The sequence below is a fragment of the Pavona decussata genome, unplaced genomic scaffold, assembly GCF_977016875.1.
Source record: "Pavona decussata unplaced genomic scaffold, jaPavDecu1.1 SCAFFOLD_164, whole genome shotgun sequence".
NCBI lineage: Eukaryota > Metazoa > Cnidaria > Anthozoa > Scleractinia > Agariciidae > Pavona > Pavona decussata.
In genome coordinates, this window is record NW_028145575.1 from 577,357 (window position 1) to 600,760 (window position 23,404).

Genomic DNA, 23,404 nt, shown 5'->3' on the forward strand with positions numbered 1-23,404 from the left:
CAACTGCCAGGCCACTTTTTATTCCTTGGTGAGACTGGCAGAATTTTAAACATACCAGTGACTAGAAATGGTAATATCAAATCAACGACTCACTCTGAAAAGCTGGTTTACTAACATAGAAAAAACGCCACTGATCCGCACCCTGCAAACAACTTACTGATAAAATAAAAAACAAACCGACTTATTTTACTAACAATAGACCGGCGGAGTTTTGACTTAACAAGACGGATAAAAATGCACCATTTTCGGGCTGTTTTTTTTGTTGTGTTTTTTTTTTTTTTTTTTTTTGTTTTTTTTGTTAAGTCTTCACAGCGAATAACATCACGACTTACAGACAAACGACCAATAGCATCTCGAATTCGTTAACCAATCAGGTCAATAACCAGAGACGTTTATACCATCTACTGACAAACTAGTATATTTTGCTTCTTTGTTTGAGGCTTTGCCACTAGGCCCCCTCCACTGGCAAAAATGTCATGTCCCCATTTTCTCACCCAAGCCCCCGATAAATAATGAGCGGTCCCTTTTATTGGAACCTGATTTCCCAACGAGTAATCAAAATATTTTGTCCTCGATTCATCACGGATCGTTCATTCATCATCGGAAATGAATCAATGACTACTCAGCTCATTGTTTATTGATGAAACATCGATTTCTCATTGATGTTATTGATGATTGATGGAGATCCAGTTCGCGTTTTTATTTCGCTCGCTGAGGCTTTCGCTCGTGAACCGAGTAAACCTGGACATGAGTAAATATTTCCACGTTATGTATGTTTACTTTTGTGTCCAGCTCGATATCTGGTATTTATTGACCCCCCTCTAAGGATCGAGCCATTTCCTGTGGGAACTGCTGAAGGGGTGAGTTTTCTGCTGTACTACGGAAGTCGTTGTTTTGAGGTTTAGTGGGCGAAAAGTAAGCGTTGTCTTATCCTAGACAGATCATTCAAAGCTTCAAACAGTTGACTACTGTTGTTCCTGGCAGCAAATAGGCCGCTCGGGTGAGTATTATTGCGATCAAAGTAGACCGGCCCAAGTGACACCCCGACTAAACCCTAATTCTCGTCACACGACGGTGACCGACGTCTTGCTCATTTTATGCCCGGTCGCTTATATCAAGAAGGTTTAACCGATTTCAGCGAAAAGCAATTCCTGTAGATTGGTATGAGGTTAAAAAAAGGTGACTGAACTACAGTTTCACCGTATAATGAGTTGGCTATCTACTTCCGCGTGGCGATAAATCTCAAATGTAAGCTTATTGAGATGCACGATCTTTCCTCTGACAACCAAAACGACGATGACAAAGATCGTGGATCGAAACCTTCAACATTGATAGAAGCTGAATTGCCCTTTTGATTGTTAACAATTTCAGCTCGTTAAACGCTGTGATACGTTTTATGAGTACACTGTGATTTCCCATGTCTGAACCTAGGCTACGGTATAAACCTATCCCGGCCAACCTTCGAATTCGAATGTAATTATTGCGAGCCAACCCTTTTAGTCGAGTCGATTTAGTATTTAACACTTGTTGACCCCAGCTTTTAATAATCATAATATTGTTATGTTATTTCCACCAGGTAGGCACCACCGAGGGCCAAATGCCTCACCATGTCTGGAAATAACCGTGAACAGGTTCGTACTTGTAAGATCATTATCAATTATTATCCTTCCTGTGGTGAATTACACTGTATCCCTTTTTATATTCCTTGTGAAGTCACACTGGAAACCTGTCAAGTATTGCAAACATTTCCACGAGGGAAATATGCAGCACAAATAATTACTAACAGCAAAGTTCTTTCCATGCCAATAGAATGGTTGAAATGAATGTTGTGCTGCTACAGTGCAGCTCAGAAATAAGTGAACATCGCATACGCGTACCATACGCAATTAATACGCGTATGCGTATCGCGTCATACGCGTATGCGTATAGCGTCATATGCGTATGCCCTGCCTTTGTTATTCATTGCCATACCTTTGCTTTATGTGGCATTGTCTTGCACAACAAAAGAAACGGTAAAGTAAAAGCGACAACCCGCAGCACGAAATTTGAATAATATGAATGACGACAGGACTATAATAGAACTTGTTTAGAACAGCGCTTCGACAAAATCGGCGAATGACATAAACATGACTGAAACAAGGTGTCCGATTTCGAAGCTTGCTCGCTTCGCAAACCCAACGATAAAAAACCTTATTACCGACATGCTCTTTTTTGTCAATCTAATTCTTCGAGAAAAGGAAGATAGTTTACCGAAAGAGCGTCAACAACAAACTTCCCGTTCGCTTTGTCGCCACTGAACAAGAACGGTGGTTGTCGATTTCAAAACTTGGCTCGCTTTACAAGCGATGATTCGACAACCAGCTGATTACTGAAACGTATTCGGTAGGAAAAAAAAACTTTTAGCTCACTCATTTACACTATTTGTGGAAACAGCGCTAAACAAGCATGATCATAAGTATACGTAACACCTTTCGTTTATGGTTACATATCGTAATAGCGGTGGTCGGCGCGGCAGGATAAATTTGCATATATATTATCAAAACAATAATCTTTCTTTGCTTTGCGACTATTGCTCTTTCCAAAATACCTCCAACATAAACAAAGCGCCTTAATATATATATTTTTTAATTCCTGGTTAATTCCCAGGTCTTTGGGAACGAAAATGACTGATAACTATAATTGTCGATTCCGAACGATGATGTCAACATTCTTTTCCGGAAGTGCCAGCGATATTAACATCGGCCACCTTGACAAAGTGGTCCAGCTTGTAGTCGCCCGCGAGGGGAGAGCATCAGGCTACTAAGCCACACAAACAAAAGCCATGACCAACAATAAGTACAGACCAGCCAGTGCTTTGTAAAATGTTTTGCAATCACATTTAAGCTAATTGGATTTTTCTGCATGTAAAAAGTTTTTTTTTTAACACGCGCTGGCGTGAGTCCATTGTGAAGTGTTTATGGTATTTGTGGCGTCACGGCAAGAACTGAAAAAATGATATCTCCGGTACTCTTTGGCAGAATTCGCTGATTCAAACGGTAAAATGCTCTCCATTCATAGACAAGATTTTCTTTCAAATTTTCTGTGATGCGTCGATAACATTTATTTGATTTTTCTGCAAAGAAAAGTTTTGGTTTTTCAGCACGCGCCGGCGTGAGTCCATTGTGAAATGTTATTGTCTTTGAAGCGTCACGGCAAGAACTGAAAAAATGATATCTCCGGTTCTCTGTGACAGAATTCGCTGATTCAAATGGTAAAATGCTCTCCATTCATAGGCAAGATTTTCCTTTAAAGTTTCTGTGATGCGTCGATAACATTTATGTGATTTTTCTGCAAAGAAAAGTTTTGGTTTTTCAGCACCCGCCGGCCTGAGTCCATTGTGAAATGTTATTGTCTTTGAAGCATCACGGCAAGAACTGAAAAAAACGACACCTCCAGTTCTTTTTGGCAGAATTCGCTGATTCAAACGGTGAAATGCTCTCTATTCAAAGCCAGGATTATTTTTCAAAGTTTCTTTGATGCGCCGATCACATTTTGTGAACATTATGCGTTATTTTTTGGCAAGTGAACATTTATAAAATTATGCCGCCGCGAGCGTATGCTGAATTGCAGCTCAAGAAACCGAGTGCTTTAGAAAAGACAATAAAAATATCAAGTGGTTCCCTCTTAACATGAGGCTTATCATTTTGGCAACATTTTTTATTTAATGAGGAGATTTGGGCAATACTTGATACTCATGCACTCGATATGATGCTTGACAGCGGTCAACAACAAACAGTCGATATAAACACAAGCCGATCGATGGACATGCAGCTTGACCACCAGTTTTTAGCTTTTTTGAAATGCCCATTGAAATCAACAATGATCTTTTCACAATAGAAGAAACAATAGGCTAGCTCATACATACTAATGATCGCGTATGCGTATAAGTCAATACGCGTATGCGTATAAGAGTAAGAGTGTGATGAAAAACTAAGACAACACAAGCACACATTTTTTGGTAAATTTTGGCCCTAATATTTGATACAATGAACAGAAATTTGAGTATCATAAATAGCTGCTGAAAACTTGCCTGGAAACAATTTGAAAGAAATCTTTGAAACATGATCGATTGATTTTCATGAAGTTTTACTTAGAGTCCTTATACTAGACTTGTCACCAATTGTTTTACGAAAAGTGGCAGAATGTGAGCAACGAAGTCACAATACATGATAACAGAATCGTGAAGATGAATTTGTTCTGTCTCTGCAAGTTCAAATTTAATGTGCACATTGAAAAGGTGTGATATACAATCATGAACTCAGCACATTATTTGGGCGCTGAAGAGTGGAAGTGCCTCAAAAAGTCAGTCATATGATGGGAGACAAAACATTTCCAAGGGATCTATATAGCTGCTTGATTTTAAAAGTCAAATGGTAGGCAATGGTTTGACAGCAGTATGGTGTCTGAATCAATTTTGTTTGGGAGACATGAGTGAGTTGCGGTAAAATCTCAAGGTATCAGAGGTTGCTACATAATACAACATCACAGCGACTTTGATTTATGTGCCATACCTATCACGCACCACACCTAATGTGCAACTACTATAATGTACTTTTTGATAATTATTTTATAACAAGGGTCAAGATTGGCTTAGGCCTGTTTGCTTGACTAGTAAAGCATGGGACTTGGGCACGTACAAACGGTTAAATAAATTTGGTTTGGCAACAAGTTTTCCATGTTGATCAGCCATCACTCCAAGGGCACACAATTAAGTACACTGTGTGCCATCTGAATCAACTTGTCACATCAAAGTAAATTAGGTGCAGCGCATGTTAAGTCTGACATTTGAATGGGCAATCTCCATGCTTGAGGATTTCATCTTTTAATAGAATACTGATTACTCTGTTGTCTTGTTTTAACATGATTGAAAGGAAGCAATTATTATTTATTAAATAACAAATTTCTTAATTAATTTAATGCTTAATAAGAAATTTCTTAATTTCAAAATTGGCTGGAAAGATTTTTGCAGGCAATGCTTAGTTAGATACTAAGTAAAACACCGGAGATCAAGTTCCAGTGCTGTCTCTAAGCTTTGGAAATGCTGGAACAGAAAGGCTGCCATTCTTGTCGTGGTTTCTTAAGTCTTATGTATCCAACTATCATCACTGCAATTATAATTACTGGCCATAATAACATGTTTGTTTTATACTTCTCTGTTTATGCAGATAACACCTTGGCCTGCTGGGACCGAAGTTGTTGGAAAGTATGAGTTTAGAGGCCGGACACCTGAGGTTGGTTTTAGTCCAGAGTCATAAATAAATGCTTCATATACTAAATGTAAATTTAGCAAAGCCATTGCAGTGAAAATTAAGGATCTCACACTTTGCAGAATACACAACTTACATGAGTGTTTTTGTGCATGAACAGAAATAAATTAAGTTTACCAGCTAAGGTTAAATTAGGCTGAATGTTTGTTGGAAAAATGCTCACTTTTACATAGCATCATTATGGAATTAAATGTTTTTTATACAACCAATTGAAATGTAGAACTTTGGAGCCTGTCCTGTCAGGGACAGAGAGAATATGGGATAAGTAATAGTAAATACAGGGCTGAGTGGAACTTGCAATTGAGTCTGTTATCAGTGAAGTGCAGGAGTCCAATAATTGGACTCCTGCACTTCACTGTGCAGGAGTATGTAAATCACTCTGCAGGAGTATGTAAATCATACTGCCTCATGAACAAATTATTTGTTCATGAGGCAGTATGATTTACATTTACAGGCTGAATTAGATGACATGAAGTTCTGGTACCAATTATTAATCATACCAGTCCTAAACCAAAATTGAGTAATTAAAAATAAATAGAACCTGAAAATCGTTTTGGAGGGTGAAAAGACAACAGTAAGCTGTTTTAGTTAATTATGAGATATGTGGAAATAAAAAACAACCCATTCTAGAACATCTGTTGTCTGATTCATGATAGCCAGGCAGTTTCAAGAATTGTTTCATTATCTCGAGTTGTTAAGGTAATATAATATACATATTAACTAAAGGTCAGTTTATTTGACTTTTTTGTTGTTGGTTTTTTGATATTTATCGGTTTTTAGTCAAAATGTTCTATTATCCTATTTGTTTTAAATTGTCTGCTTGTGTACAGTGGATGAAGATTACAGTCATGATGCTTAATATCTTTCATACAGGATCTTCCCTTCAAGAAGGATGAGGTGTTATATATTGAGAGTGTTACTAGGGTAAGTGCCAATTAAGTTTAATTTATTATTAACCGTGAATAGGGTTTCCTCTTAAGCCGCAAGCATTGGCCAACAGTTTACAGTTTGGAGTTTGCTGTATGAACATAATCTGGGCTTAAGATTGAGGGGTACTTTTCACCTTGATGCATCATGGGATACTCACAGGAAAACAAGATGGCGGCTGCACAGAGGATAGTATCAATGCATGCACTAAATGTGGCTGGTAATTCTTGTAATCTCGCAACTGAATCAAGCAAACCTCTCATTCATCGATTGAGATACAGTAATTCTTTAAGGAAAGTAAATTTGATGTTAAAAAGTGGCTTTATAGTTTTAAAACTAGCAAAAAACTTTACCCTAATTTACTTATCTCTAGAGAGTGACCTTTATGTTGAAACTTGAACCTCATACATCAAGCATGAAGACAGAATCAGAGTCACATGACTTTTAGAAGTTTGCGATTTATGGGAAATGGGAAAAAATCCTCATGTTTAGAAGAAATAAAATGAAGTTTATCGTAAACTTGTAAACTGTTTTGGATGGGGAAGCCTGACTTCCAACTGATCAGTGGTGGCATAATCCCTGCACTTTGCTCAATCCGACTGATTACCAGCAGTATTGACTATGAATTAAACAGAGGTGCCCACTTACTGTGAGTGCCGTACTTGCTTTGTTAGGTTGATTTGAACTTAAAGGGCCCTAGTCAGCCACACCTTTGTTTTTGTTTATATGCTAGAGTTTGGCTATTGTATTGAATTCGGAGAATGTCGAAATGAACGAAATCACTGTGAAACTACTAATAATGAAACGTACTTTCAGGAACACAACTTACAGTGAAGCAACAAGATTTCGCTTCACCATGCAATATCAATAATTTCAATGGCATCGAAAATGGCGGAGACTGACTAGGGTCCTTTAAACTTGCATACAGTTAGTATGTGTACCTGTAATTCTTGTTGTCTTTCTAGGATCCTCACTGGTACAGGGCAAAAAATGCGAAGGGAAAGAGAGGAATGATTCCTTATAACTATGTCAAAGAGTGGGATCAAAAAGGAGCTGTGAAACTTCATGCAATGCCGTGAGTCACACACATTACATTGCATCATGGAAAATTGTTTTTCTCCTGAAAATCTTTAATTAAAACCAGTTTTAATTAACTTTGAAAACGTCACAATATTCAAACCAAGAAGAAATTTAAACCTCAAGACAAGCCGCTTTCATCCAGTAATTAAAAATAAGGCATCCAGGAGGCTTGTAAATTTTTAACAAATTTGTTTATCATGTTGGTGGCCACAGGATTCCTGGGTCCACTCTTCAGTTGAAAACCCTGAGATCAGTTGGTAACATAATCAACACTTGTTGCTCCATCAAAAGAACAGTCATTACAAGTTATGTTCTCCCAACCACTTACTGTAGTTAGGCCCGGTTCAGACACCGAACCTACTGACCTCGAATTAAGTACATGAAAAGTTCGGCGTCTGAATCAATTGAGAACGGCTGTGTCAATTTGGAACGGCTCAGCAGGGAATTTCGGCTTTGGAACGGCTTTGGCTCAGACGTCAAACTTTTCATGAGCCGAACCTAATGCATAAATTATTTTTATTAACGTATTTCAAATACTGAAAAAATAAAAAAACAATGCTGACATTTCAATTGGTTTTGCTTCAAGTAAATTAAGTTCGGCTAATTAAATTCGGCGTCTGAATCAAAAGGCGGGATTTTCGTGATTTGGGCCGACCTTAATTTGAATTGAGTTCGGCTCATGAAAAGTTCGGTGTCTGAACTGGGCCTTACATACGTGTCAATTAATTTGTAATTAGTTATTTCTTTGCAGATACCTTAGATGTGTTCACAAAATTAATTGCCTTTACTCATTAGGTGTAATTATGCATATTTTAAGTTTTTAAATAATATGGTACAGTGTTTTATCACTTTTAAATAGATTTTTAGATTTCAATTGTTTATATTAGATTTTAATGTAATTGATATGTGAAAACCCATTTTGATTGGATGTACCAATAAAGCCATTATTATTATTATTATTATTATTATTATTATTATTATTATTATTATTATTATTATTATTATTATTATTATTACTACTACTATTACTTGTACAGGTGGTTTCATGGTAAGATCACCAGAGAGCAGTCTGAAGAGCTTCTGAAACCTAAGGAGGAGGGGCTATTCCTGGTCCGGGAAAGCCACAACTACCAGGGAGACTACACTCTTGCAGTTTGGTAAGTTTGAGAATCAGTGGCAGGAATTTCTTACTAGTTATTTATCAGAAATTAAACTAGGGAAGAGACAGGCAGTCTCAGCTCTGCAAATTCAGGAATTTTTTCAGATGTTTGTATGCAGATGGGCAATGCTTGCCTGTTTTCATACAAACATCTGTAAAATTGTCAGACTTAACGAAACTATGGGGTATGTCTTTGCCATTTCAAAAGACACGATTTTCCAACTTGGTCTTATTACTAGTTTTCAGGAGCGCAGTGTCAATTGTTTTGCCTTACCAGATAGATCTACATCAAAATTTTACACCTCCATGATAAAGGATCTGACTAGTAATTAACTCTGACTTGCTAAGCTTAATTTTTTTCTAAAAAGTGAGGCTTATCCACAAATGTGTAATAATTTATATGCAGAATGGTTAGGCATTTTGTATCCTATTTACAAACTGTACCGTCCATTAGTTTGTACACAGATGCACTTTTAAAATTTTTGTGTTTGTTTATTATCATAGAAATATAACTTTTGTTAGCCAAATTAAAGGTTAGTTAAGTTAAATTTTTGAAAAAGTTTATTGTGTAAACCAGGATGAAAACTGTTTCTGATTTACAGATTTAAATTAACATTATTTCACTTCTTTTTCATTTATTTATGAGTTATTGAATAGACAAGTCCAATAACTAAACTAAGGTGATTTACAAAGAAATTATTAATAATTCTAATGATGAATCATAATGCTTTGTTTTTGTTTATGCCAGCTGTCACGATAAGGTGGAACACTACAGAGTTAGGTACACCGATGACAATAAACTCACTGTCGATGATGATACCTTCTTTGAAAATCTCACAAAACTTGTAGAGGTAAGTGATGCCATAGAGTAGAGTCCTGTCTCAGTTTTAAGTGACCTCCCACTTTAATGACACAGTTGAAAAAGCCCTAGAAAATAATTGGGTGCCTTGAGAGAATTTGACCCTTCATCAAAAGTCACTTAGGGCCTTTTTCCGGACACCTTTAATTATTCATTATAATTTTGATTTGAACAGCCAAAATCTGGGACAGATCCACACATTGAAGGCAAGAGATCATGCCTCCCTCCTACTTGAGACTTGGAATTACCACCCTTCCAACTATTACAATCTTTTTTCTGTTGTACTCATGGGTCTTGAGTTAATGTGGAGTTGCAGAAAAGATCCATATCCACCGCATGGAAGATCATCAGAAATTCCTGGAGGGAGGGGGGTGTTAAAAGTCAAAACTTTAGAAGCAAGGTATGAAGATAAACTGGCATTTCCCTAAGGGGAGGTGGGGTCAAAAACAAAAAAACCTTCCATGGTGGAAGTATGGATATTTTCTGGAACTGCACAATATCTGATAACAACCAATGCACTGAGAGCTGCAATTTAAGCTCATTAGATTACCATAGGTGCATACCCAATACATACATGTACAATGAAAAGGTCAAAGAGAGTTTTATTAATATATTTTTTGTTAGGATGCTTCTCAATCTCATCTACATGAGTAACCTTTGCCAACTCTGTTGGTTTGAATTTTTAATGTTTCTCGATTCTGTGGGATACTTTTCACATTGAAGTCTTCATTTTTTTCCTACTAAGTAAAGATTTTGTTAGCATTTTCTTTTCATTTCCTGTGCAGAAAAGGCAGCAAATTGTCCATAGTTTTCAATGTGACTGAATTGTGTTCTTTTTTTCATTTGACTGTTAAGCATTATCAAAAAGATGCAGATGGGCTGTGTACAAGACTAGCAAAACCTTTAGAAAAGAAAGGAGGCAAATTTGATTTTTCTGTGGATCCAGAGTCCTTTAAAAAAGGTTTGTAGTATACTTTGAACAAATTCCAGCAACTGGGGATTTTGTGATTTATACCGTGCTTTAAGATCTGTGATGTCATAGCATGTTTTAGCTTCTTGAAAGTAGGGACCCCCAAATGAGAAGTAATGATTATTACATTTCTGTAAATGTAAAGTCTGTTGAACCTGAAGTTATGAGGATTATTACATGTACAACAGAACCCTGTTAAAACAGAGACTATTGGGATGACTGAAACTCTCTAGAAACTAGAAATGGGTTTACAACTGTAAATTTGTGTCAGATTAAAATTGTTTATTCCGGACCAAATAATCTGTTGCCGTTATGTGTATCTTTGTAATGGAAATGGTGACTTAAAATGTATTTATCTTTATGGCACATATCACATAGTCTCATTGTGGTTTACATTTGTGTGGGGTGCGATTGGACATCAGCATGTAAAGGCACCAAGTGGTAGCTGCCATCAGTCCATATTTTGATCCCACCCAACTCACTCATGAATGTGAAAGACAGATGAAATCAGAGGTACATGTAGAGATAGACCACTACACCTGGGACAACATCTCCTACTCTTTTCAAACAGTGCACATGGGTTCTAGTTAACATCTGAGAGAGTAGTAGGACCAAGTGTTGTAAGATGGGATCTATAGTTTATCTGAGAAAACAAGAGAGTCTTACCACTTGCAGATGTCATTACAAAGGCATCACTTTTTCCTCAGTTATTTAAACAGCCTGGATGTTGGTCTGACTGGAGTTTGAACCTGCGACCTCCCACACACTAGTCCGGTGTTCTCCCAACTGAGCAAACCGGTCAGGGCATAAGTGGGTTAATTAGAGAAAATCTATGTGGCCTTTCCACAGGACCAGCAAATCTTGTGGTGTCCATATTAAGTGAGTGTTGATATTACTAGTGGTTCAGCTGTTTGTTTAGAACCTTACCATATCTAGGGTATCAAATGCTTCTTGTCAAGTCATGCCAAACAAGCAACCATACCGTCTAGCTATGGTGTTAACCACAGATTGTTAATTGTCTTCCAGAGGGTTGGAGTATAAAACGCAGTGAACTGCAGCTTGGGAAGTCCATTGGCAAGGGAGAGTTTGGAGGTGAGAGTTAACACCACCATCAGTAGAAATTCACGATAACTATGGAAAATATCATTTTACTGTAATTATGTATTTTTGTCAAATGAATGGGTGCACTTAAGATAACAAAAGAAAAACGTACATAAGCAAACTTTCAGGAATCTACAGATCGAGCAATGTCAATTTTGGTCAGCTCTTTGACAGGTCCAAAGCATCATGTGGGGAGGATCCTGTGACAGACTGAATTCAATATTAATATGACCGTCGACTCCCAATAACTTGAACCCTCACTAACTCGAAACCTTGCGCTAACCTGAACCAATTTTCCTTACCCTTCAGGTCATTTTCTATATAATTGACCCTCGATAACTCGAACTCCCCATAACTCGAATTTTTTCCAATTTCCCTTGAAGGTTCAAGTTATGGGGAGTCAACTGTAATACCAATTGGAATATATCGAAATTCTAGCTTGGCTACAAGGCTTAGGGAAATAAAACAAAAAAATTAATTATTCATCTCTGAACGTCAATGTAATTTCTGTTGTTTTATTCCCCTTAGCCTTGTAGCGAAGGTAGAATGTTACACTGTAATATATCAAAATTGGTCTATTGATGCTTCAAATACAGCGTAGCAAGAAAAACTGTTTAATATAAATTGTTGACTGACTTCAATTTTGATTTTTTGACATCTGATATGATAATGTATCAGTGTGGTCCTATGAATGTAGAAAATCCTCCCTCATGAAATTTAATATTATTTGTCTAATCCTCAGATGTCCTCCAGGGCATGTACAAGGGTCAGAAAGTGGCTGTTAAATCACTACTGGATGACAGCCATGCTGCGCAAACATTCCTAGCAGAAGCTTCTATTATGACGTATGTTTGAACCTTAGAAAATCACGATCATTGGTTAAACTAATCAATAAAATCAGGCTCTGTTAATTGCAATGGTTGATTAGTTTACGGTCGCTCAACTTTTGAGAAAGTAACTGCATGGGCTTTAGTGGACCAAGGTATAGTCGCCATTGGCTAATAACTAGCCTGTGAATGCAGAAGGGTTTTGTACTTAAATTAATGTTATTTTTTATGTATGCAAGCCAATTGTAATAAATTTGAACTGGTGCTTGTGTTAGTGGTGTTTTGACGCTTGTATGGGCACAGGAATACATTAGGAAATACAAGTTACAGTACATCACAGGACAAATTTTGTAAAGTTTTTTGGCTTACCGATAAGTACATGCAGGTGGCAATGTTGCATAGTTAGCTTACATACAGTCATATCTCAGTACAATGTACATGTGAATTTAGGTGTCTCTCCCCAATTATCCCTCAGTTCAAAATGTAACCACTCCTTTCGCAGGCTAGCAACCTTTTTCATTTTTGGGGCTGTTCAAGCCTGGGCACTTTTGCACAAAGAATCTTAACCCTTTCCCGTCCGAGGGAAATGGCAAATTTTTCTGAATCGCTTACTATGAACTGGGAGACCACATGTGATATACCATTTAAAAGGTATTTTCTGGGGTGTGCTATAAATCGCACCAACAGAGATGGAGGAGGTCACATATTAGAGTGAGAAAAGTCCAAAACATTGAAAAATTTTCTTATTCGTTGTACATACTGGGTATCCCCCTAAACTATAGCTTAATGTACAGCTCTCAGTGCATTTGCTTGTTGTAAGATATCAACTGGACCCTGAAAGGGACAGTATCACATTATTTTAAGTAACACATCGAAAATCGGAAAGACGCTATTCGGTTGATAGCAGCCAAGATATAATGGCAAAATTCCATTAAAAGCAGTCTAACGTTTTCAATTTTCTCTGTGTAACGCACTAAAAATCGCCGGTTGTACTATAGTTTGGTTTAATCTTTCGTCTTAGAATCACTATTAATATTTCTTTAAATAAGCGATTGAGAAATTAATCAACACAGTGTTCAAAGTTTAAATTTAGTGAATTTTGGCCAAAAATCATGATATCTCCCATCAATCTCCCATGAAACTGCCCCTTTAAGGTACAAAGGAAAAAAAAATCCAAACGTTTGAGGGGTAGTAAATCAAGTCTCGTGTAGGAGGGGGGCATGATTTTATGCCTTCAATTTATAGATCTTTCAAAGATCTTTTGGTTGTGCAAATTTCACACAAATTGACCAAATACTGAGCTCATAATTGCGTCTTGTGCCATATATGGCACTCTTGGGCGGGAAAGGGTTAAGTCAAGTGGGGGTATGTTTTCTCCAGTCGTTCCCTGCTTTTCCAAGGATTTTCCCATGCTCTCTGTGTGTTTCTCAGTGATCCAGTATTGATAGCCCTGAAGAAAATCCTTCAGAACACAGAGAGCAACTGCAGAAAACTCCCACCGATCTTAAGATGCTTTGTGCAACTGGGCCCTTGATTCCAAACCCTGGTTTTGTATCACCTCTGCGTTTGGTTTCTGTTAAATAATATTCTGCAATTTTATGATTTTTTTTTTTTTTTTATGCAGGACTGACTACCCACCTCCTGAACAATGTGCAGTTGCTGAAAAAAATCCATACCCACCCCATGAGAAAGGTCATTGGAAATTTCTTGGGGGAGGGGGGTCTTGCAAGCCAAACTTTTAGAAGCAAAGTATGAAGCAAAACTTGAATTTCCTGGGGGGGAAGAGGGGTGCAAGACAAACAACCTTCTGTGGGGGAGATGGATATTTTCTGGAACTGCACAATGTCATTTTACTCCAGCTCATTCCCTTCCCCCCCCCCCCCCCCCTCTCCTCCACTTTACTCCCAGATGCTCTTCAGGACACCCATGTTCTCTCTCCTCTCCCTCCCCACCCCTACTATCTACAGTATCACATACATTTGCTAAAGTGGCCTACTCTGTGTTTTGATTGACAGGAATTTAAGCCACAAGAACCTTGTTAGACTACTTGGTGTATCACTGGATGGAAATCCTATTTACATTGTAACAGAATTTTGTGGAAAGGTAACCTGTTTAATAAAAGTCAGTTTCTCGCGATAGAATTTCCTAATTGTAATGCATCAAAGTTGTAAAAGCATAATAAACAAGCATGTATTCAGTTTGGTTGCATTAACAATGCCCTGAAGGTATTTCTTTGTCACCATAACAAGTGGAAAAAAGTAACTTGGCGATCAGAAGGTCACCAGACGAGTGTAGCTCTATTAAAATTTGACAATGTGCAGTTCCTGAAAATATCCATACTCCGCGCACGGAAGGTTTTTTGTTTTGCATCCCTGATCTCCCAGGAAATTCCAATTTGGCTTCATACTTTGCTTCTAAAATTTTTACTTTTAGACCTCCCTCCTCCTAGGACTTTCATGGGGTGGGTATGGATTTTTTCTGGCGCTTTACAGTACAACCACAGAACTGTACTAAGCTTTAGTTTCCTTGAAGTTTATGATACTTGAAGAACAGTGTGCACATCTACAGTATATTTTCACGTAATTAAATGATGGCATTTGATTTAGGCTCCATCCATGCAGTTCTATAGGTGGCCAGCATTTTCACCCCTAATGTAGTATTCAGGGCTGTCAACCTCACACCTCTTGAAATATGGAGAATATGACTTCCCCGGCCAGCAATAACAAAGTGCCTTACATAAGCGTCGCATCCAGGCCGAATTCATGGCTTCAGTGGGGAGGGGGGAGAGAAAATTAAACAGTAACAGAAAAAACGCGACAAATTGAAAATTTCCTTCTCCGCAAGTACAAGAGAAATAGCAAATTTCGTCCATTATCCGGGAGATTACGAGATACTTCTCAAAATCTGGAGATTACAGACATAAATCTGGAGACCGGGAGATACAGTTCAAAATCTGGAGACTCCGGGATTATCCGGAAGAGTTGACAGCCCTGAGTATTGCATAATGTGTTCCACTGAAGAACAATCATGCTTTTTACCTCATGGTTGTCATTGCATCTCCAAGGCTTGGTCAGGAGTGAATTTATTCCTCCCATCACTAATTTCCCATAGAACAACCCCACCAGCCTACTTGCCTTTAGTTATTGAAACTGTGATCATTACAGATTAATTAGCATACACAGTAACTTCCATCACTCGGTTGCTTTTGGTGTCCGTGAATTTCAATTACTTCAAAATTATATTAGAGAGCCTTTCAGTCTTAAGAGCTTTTTCCTTGTATTATTCATACAGAAAAATTGGATTGAACTCATGTCGAACATGTTTTGGCTTTCTGTTTGTGATCAGGGTAGTCTAGTAGAATATTTGAGAACAAGAGGAAGAACAGTAATAGGGCAGAAGGACCTTGTAGGATTTGCCAGGTAAGAATGAAGATTAAGCTGTAAGACTTTTTAATAAACTAAGGTTAGTTCATTGTTCCAAGTGAAATTTAATTAAATATTTTGTTTAGGATTTGTGAAGATTGCCATTTGTTTTCAATGCTTCTTTTAACATACATGCTTCATATAACATACTGCTATTTGAATTTAGGGATGTGTCTGCTGGTATGCAGTATTTAGAGTCCAAGCATTTGGTGCACAGGTATGGGATTACAACTCTTGGCCCAGTTGTTCAAAGCCTGTTCAAGCCAATCCTGGCTTAATGTCAGGATTAAACATCAGGATCAAAGCTTGCTCAAGCTAATCCTGGCTTAACGTGAACTTTGATTCAATTTTAGTAACTAATCAATAAAGATTTTTCCAAAAGGTTTTTGTCCCTCGGTTTTGACTCAGACTTTGACATGTATATATTTTTATCTGCTTAAAATTAGCCTAATATCACTTTTAACAAGCTACAGATGAAAACCTTGGTTAACTTTTAATCATGGAAATCTTAGCATTAATCAGCTTTCAAAAACCTGGGCCAAAATAAGTATGTACAATGAAATAATTTCATTTTTAATTATGACTCACACTTAAGTTTATTGAAAAGACAGCCTGGGTTAGTAACATCCACGCTCCCCAAAAAGTATCCATTAAAGCCGTCTACAACAACAAAACAAATAGGTTGGTCAGACTCTTACTGTTATTGTTGCAAGAGTCAAACCAACTTATTTTTAATCAACACCACACATACATATTAAAAAAAATTATATTCTCACATTTTACTTCATTGTCATGCTATTTTTTCAATTCTCTCTGATCTTATAATACTTGGAACCCCCAATAAGGTAAATCTCTAGTAAGAGAAAATGCCTACACTTAAATGGCCTTAAAGCTATCAATAATATCAACAATCAAGATGTCAAAGTTTGACATCTCAAAATTTTATACCAAGTGTTTCTTTTGACTCAAAGCTTGCTTGTGTTGTGTAACCTTTATAAAAACAGCTGGCAGTTAGCTGTTTCACTCACTGACTACATGTGAATTTATTTCAGGGACTTAGCTGCAAGGAATGTGCTTGTACATGAAGATGGAACAGCAAAGGTATACTGATTAAAAAATATATTTAGTTTGAACCTAAGGGTGACCTCTAATTCTCTGATGAGCAAACAGGCAGGGTTGAATTTTATTTTACATTTGCCCCACCTTTCACCACATCTGGCAGGCTACAGTTGATTCCCAAAAGATACATGTATAGCCCTGTATTTTTTACTCCATGTGACTGTCATTTTAGTGGAAAATACCATGGATAAGGGCAAACCTATGCAAATCTAAAAATGGCCAAAAAATCAACATGAGATGGTTGTAGGCTCTTGACATCCAATTTATGTATCCTAATTTTGTAATGAATTCTTTAATTTGGGTACAAATCCACTGTAAAGTTGTTGTTGTTGCTGTTTAATAACTTTAGAGCAACAAACTCACAATCCATTTAATGTTTTAGATCATGTTTTCCTGGAATTAATACTTGAATCTTATTTCCATACTTCAAAATTAACGAAAGTGTGAAAATCAGTTGTTGGTGGTCACCAGTCATTTTATCGATCGAAAACATATCACATAAAACATTAATTTTTATTTAATAATTATGACATCCATGTTTTTCATCTTCTAATAATCATCGTCACATGCCAAGCTTAGGTTTTGTTGTCTATTGATTTTCTATTTGTTCTTTGTGTTGAGAAATCCTGAAAGTTGAGAATGTTTTCTTTCATGGCAGGTGTCAGATTTTGGTCTTGCAAGAGAAGCTAACTTCAATTTAGAAGGAGGAAAGTTTCCTATCAAGTGGACAGCTCCTGAAGCAATCAAACATGGGGTAGGGTGAACGCATTCAATGTACACACTGTTTACAGCACTAAAATCGAAGTGCTTGGGGTGTATTCCACCTTCTAAATCATTGTTTTTGGTTACTTTAGCTCAGATTCACAGCATTTAAATTTGCATAATTATGTCTTTCAATTCCTCTGGCAGCAAATGTTGTTGCAATGTTTTATCTGCTACTTTGCACTTTTTTTGCTGGAAAAAAACCAATGAGTATGGGCAAGATTTCTGTTCTTAAATGTAAATATATAAAACATATATTTTGAACTGCAAATGAAAGATCAAATAGAAGAAATATCCTCGCAGTTACTACGCAACTTAAGCAGTGGCAAAAAGAAAGCTTCTTATTAAGCAGTTACTATGCAACTGCTTATTTATAAGTTCATAGTAACTGCAAGGATCTTTCTTCTATTTGATCTTTCATCTGCAGTTCAAAATATATGTTTCATAGTATTTACATGTATTTGTTCATCCTTTACGGGTATATTGCGAACTCACAATATGACCAGTTCCCAGTTGGCTTGATGGCTCAGTTGGTAGGGCACCGCGCCGATATCACAGAGGTCATGGGTTCGAATCAAGTTTAAGCCTGAATTTTTTTTCAAGCTTTCTTTTCACAACTGCTTACATGTAAGTTGCGTAGTAACTGCGAGGATCTTTCTTCTATTTGATTTTTGTTCTTGTCACAAATTGAAGTGCAAATAGTAAATAAAATCTCCAGCCAACATTTCCAGAAGGAATTGAAGGCCACATCCAAAAATTCTGGCAAATCTGAGCTAAAATAACAAAAAATGACCTAAAAAACACTGTCTATAGTTCAGTTATACCCTGAATCCTCCAATATAAGGTTGAACATGTTACAGGTGTGCGATTTGAGGCGTGATCTGGGTGTGAAGACTACAAATGGATTTTAGTGTGAAACCTGATTTATCCAGGCTTCTCTGTTTGCAGCCTTGACATAGGAAAGCACTGTAATATGTCAAATTTGATTCTGTCCATTAATGCCAAATTTTTAAACTTTTGATAAAAAGAAAAGAAAATTAGAAATCTAAATTTCATGCAAATGGTCCCACATTAGAATTTCATCCACGGATTCAGAAGTGACAACTCACATAAATCTAGCTGCTAATTAAATATAGAACTACATGAACGCTTTGGTCAGTATCTTCCATCTGAATGGTCACACACAGTGATCTCGTGCCCAAATGTACAGCTGTTTCAGTAAAAGTTGCCAGATTTCAGATCGCAAGTTTATGTGACAAGACCAAAAGCTAGACAGTTTGGGTGACTGTTAAATAATTATTTTTGTAGTTTGGCTGTAATTTAACCTTTTCAGTGCAAAGGGTGAGACAAAACACCATGATAGCAAACAGCTGCCTCTGTGATTAAATTTATATAACAGTCAACCATAGCAGAGTTGGGTAAAGTTATTACAGTAACTGTAATAAATTACCAAAATTTGTTATTAATTAATTACTAACAGTTTGTATTTGCAGTCTTATTACCTAAAATAGCTGTATTCATGCATTCAAAGTTAAGCCACGTTGTCCGATCTTAGTTTGTCTGAAAGTTAAAAAGGTGAGGTAAGGTTTAAGTAAAAAGACTTTATTCTTTGTTTCGTCCTCAGCAATTTTCTACCCAGTCAGATGTATGGAGTTATGGTGTATTGTTGTGGGAGCTATTTTCATTTGGTAGGACACCGTATCCTCGAGTGGTAAGTGACATACGATAGACTGTTTGGTCCTGTGTGGGAGGACTGTTGCAGGCTGATAGGTTTGTTTTACAGAATTTGATATTCTTAAAAAAAATATTAGTCAAGAAAGGAAGAAGCTTTGAAGCATTAGACACATGTTAGCGTGATTAGAGTGTCAAGTTTCAATCCAAGGTATAGTATCAGACCGATAGTTGTGAGATAGATGTGGTTGATTGCTGTTAATTAGTTTTTACCTCTAAACTACTGTCTAAGTAAAAATCATTTTAGCTGGACTTTTTTTTCAGAATTTAATTGTTAGTAGCTTTACAAACTTTGATCTTTTAGGATACACAATCAAAATACAATGAAAGCAACCTGTTTGTTAATGAATTAGAAAAATAATTAAATACGCTAGTAAATGTTATTATTTTTACATTACAAAATTAATATTTTTTTCAGCACATAGACAGTGTAATGGACAAGATTGAGCGAGGTTATCGCATGGAAATTCCTGATGGCTGCCCACAGAAAGTTTACGATGTGATGAGGGATTGTTGGGAAATAAACCCGACCCAACGACCATCATTTGAGAAAATATTTGCAGCACTAGATCACATTTATAGATCATTTCTAGCTGGTAACTGAACAAGATAGTAAGCATGTTATCATTGCCAGGGTGTATTGCATTTGACTATCCTAAACAATATGTTAGTCTTTTCTTACCAACAAAGTTAATATAACTACACTGTACATCTATCTTTCACCAGTCACTGGAAGACTTAATTGTTTCTCATTCTCATATCACATTAACTCTCATTTTGTAGTCTTTGGTCTTATAGCTAGATTGTAAATCATTGTTCTGCCCAAAGTTCCCATTTTATTTTGTCATACTAACAAGCACTAGATGTAGAGTTTGGGTGTGGCTTATTTAAATGGTGCGGCCTACCCCAGGTTTCCTCTGAGGTTCCATTTGCTCATTTTCAGTTGTTACGTAAGGAAATGTGACATGTTGGTAAGTTAGGGTTTAATTAAGCTAGAATGTTTCTTGAAATAGTAGCCAAGTTTTATTAAAACGTCCTAGTTAAGAAAGATCACTTAGATAATCTAGCTTTAAATTTTTTATTTATCATTTTGCATTTATTACAGTTTTTTTAGTTTGTGAGGGCAATCCTTTAATAATTTATTGTAAAATAGTATTAATTAGTGCTGTGCTCATATTGATCATAATCAAAGTGATTTGAGACCCTGGTTCCTGATGGAAACCGGCAAAGTTCCACCAATTGTTGGTGACCACATTTAAATGCTCTTTAAGTCACAGCTTAGATTGGTATGAGAGTTTTAAGAACTAAAACCAGTGTAACCTTTAATCGTGGACCATATAAAGAAAGAACATAAGATTGGTACGCTAATAAGCCATTATACTGGTGCAACTTAGATCTGTACTTGGGAGCTACTTCAAGAGACAGATTGGCATGAACAGCATGCCTTGACTAAAGTGTAGGGCTGGTCTGAAGTTTGTAATGGAGGCAAAACCATATTCTGGCCTGAGTCAGATAATTCTGGTCCGTTTAAATTTCAGTCCAGTTTGCTAGAACGAGTCAGGCAGGTCGAGTTTTGCCAACATGCAAGGCAGCGAGGCGTGCGACGCACCATGTGAGGCGTGCGAGGCATGAGAGGCAGACGTGCGAGGCATGAACAAAACATGCGAGGCATGAACAACCCCAACATAAACTGCTAGCCGTTAAGCTAACCGGGGAGCTATTTAAGCTAACCTGCGTGCTATTTAGGCTAACTGGAGTGCTCTTTAGGCTAACCGGAGTGTTTTTTAGGCTAACCTGAGTGCCTCGCACGTCTGCCTCACATACCGCGCACGCCTCGCTGCCTCGCACTTTGTAAGGACCCGGCAGGTCAGGGGTGACCAGTCGTTTTGGTAGAGTAACCTGAAAACAAACAAGCATGAATATGGGGTTCAACTAGTTTTACAGTTGTTACAGTCTGTGCTAGTTGTCTGGCTTATTTTTCTTGAAGGCCTTAGTAAGAGTATTTGTAGCTTGTAGTTTATTCAGAAGGATTTTCTAAGACGGTCAGAACATTCAGCTTTGTACATGTAATATCAAGAGCCCAAAGTGTTAACTCAGCAACTATTAATTTTTACATCGTAGGATTTAAAGTTTTGACTTAAAGGCTTGACTTGCCCTTTCAACTTTTGACACCTGTTTTGTTTCTTAAGAGGAACACTTTGTGATTGCCATTGCCATGCTACCAATGTTACTGGTTTAAAATGTGAAAGGGCTTATTTTAAGCCACGGCATTTCTGATTAGGTTTTCTAAGAACACAGTTTTTCTAGATCTTTTCAATTGCCCTCCAAACTGAATTAAACATTTTAATCATTCAGGCATAAAGCACCAGATGAAAACAGCATGTGAGAAATGTCTCCTAACACCCTAGCTCTGTGATTGCGTGGTCAGTTGTGGTTAACAATACTTCCTGGACTTGATTGCTGGCAATCAGTGACAATCACTGACACTTGTTTTCATTGATAATAATATTATGACTGGACATAAGGCTCTTGGAATTTATGATTATATCTTGTCCACCATGGGTAGTCTATACTGCCAATGTATTGCAAGTCTATGTCACCTTTAAACAAGTAATCACCGATTGCTTGACAATGTATTTTTTTATCATCCAGAACTTAGCTACTGTTATATTTTTTTGTAAGGCATATTGTAAAAGAAGTAATTTTTGATAGGATAATTTAGTTAAAATTTTTGAATTGGTCCCGCATAGATTCCAATTTAGTCATAATATTTAATTTGCCCTGAATGCAAATGCTGTTTTCTACTTGCAATTCTTTTCTATAAAATAAGGTTAAAATCCATCACTGAAGGCCTTCTTGCAAACAGGGCATATAAAATATCACTTTTTTGGTAAAGAAATAAAACATACTTCAAACTTGCCCAGTTTTGGATGCACTGCCAATTTTGTATGCTAAAAGTTGTTCTGTTTTGATTTTTGGATGATGGTTTAATTTTGTAGGATTTTCCCACTCTGAACAGCTTTTGCTTAAAGCTGTGTCCATTTCTATGGCAAACTTCTTGAGAATTTAGCCTTCCGACAAAAAGAAATTAAACCAATTAGGACTTTGCATGCAAAATCAACGGTGCATGCCAAAACTGGGCAAGTTTGGACCTTTTACCATCAATCTGTCTGCTGATCTGTTGGCCAGAAATGCAGTTTGTATCCCTCTTGTGGTAAGGCAGGCCTTCAGTCGTATAATTTTGCTAGAATGAAAAGGACCTTTAGTTATGGCTTACTTTGCCCTTTGACTGCCAGTGAATGAAACATCTCTTCAGATGCTTTGCATTTCTCTGCAAATACACCAGTTATACCATTTGCCAGTCAACTGTTTGCAAAATGAAAATGTTCCTCATTGGACCCTTGGAATTCTTTGCAGCAAAGGGGCTTGTAAATTGTGTGAAGCCTTCTTAATCCTACATTGTTTGCATGATTTGTACTTCTATTGTGCCAATGTAGTAGCAACTACTGTTAGTAGTGCTTTTACCGGTTCTATTTTCACATTAAGTTAGGGAAGTGTATGGCAAATAAACCATGTAAGAAGGATAAATTCTCCTTACTCGGAGAGGTTTAACTGTGTTTGTGCAGCCACAACATGTGGGTATCTTTGGATGTGGGGGTGCAGTAGGCTCTCTGCCAACTGGCCTCTAGATAACTGATTGACAAGTGGAGGTACTCCTTGGGAGTTAATTGGGGGTGTGTTAGCCAGCCAACCAAAAATTTTATTATTTAATATATTTTCATGCCTGTTTTTCAACATGGTCTGTGAAAGTTGTACCTCATGACAAAGGTACAGGGAAAAATGTAAGCCCTTGGAGAGCAGATTATCATTATTTTTTATTTTGACCCATTTTCAATGTGGCCCTACCCTCTTGTTCTCAATAGGACCCCACTTTACAAGTTCTGGATCTCCCCACTGGTATCTACATAAAGCAACCCAGGGCTGGTTTCCACTACGAAAGGTTGTGGTTAAACCAGGTCAGATTTCCAAACTATACTCCATATTGTTCCTCTCAGCCCAGGTTTACATTACTCTTGCTGCCCTGGTGTATTAATTAGATACCAGCCAATCATCAATCAAACTTGACGGAATGTGGGAGATA

General features: G+C 37.2%; 1 protein-coding gene across 3 annotated transcripts; it reads left to right on the plus strand.

Moving 5' to 3' along the window:
* Nucleotides 1-831: 831 nt before the first annotated feature.
* On the plus strand, nt 832-22,858 carry LOC146464367 (tyrosine-protein kinase CSK-like). 3 transcript variants are annotated; one of them, XR_014868489.1, is made up of 18 exons: nt 832-1,000; nt 1,577-1,631; nt 5,205-5,270; nt 6,180-6,230; nt 7,199-7,308; nt 8,351-8,470; nt 9,221-9,323; nt 10,187-10,292; nt 11,328-11,393; nt 12,145-12,247; nt 14,245-14,332; nt 15,575-15,648; nt 15,818-15,868; nt 16,704-16,752; nt 17,429-17,524; nt 19,157-19,243; nt 19,682-20,828; nt 21,130-22,858. XR_014868489.1 is itself a non-coding variant. In XM_085129808.1 (17 exons), exons 2-17 carry the CDS (start codon nt 1,608-1,610, stop codon nt 19,865-19,867), a joined length of 1,380 nt encoding a protein of 459 aa, XP_084985934.1. In that variant the 5' UTR covers nt 832-1,000; nt 1,577-1,607; the 3' UTR covers nt 19,868-21,179. The 3 variants fall into 3 exon arrangements, 1 of the variants encoding a protein (XP_084985934.1); XR_014868490.1 differs by having other exon boundaries at nt 1,581-1,631; XM_085129808.1 differs by having other exon boundaries at nt 19,682-21,179.
* Nucleotides 22,859-23,404: the final 546 nt, after the last annotated feature.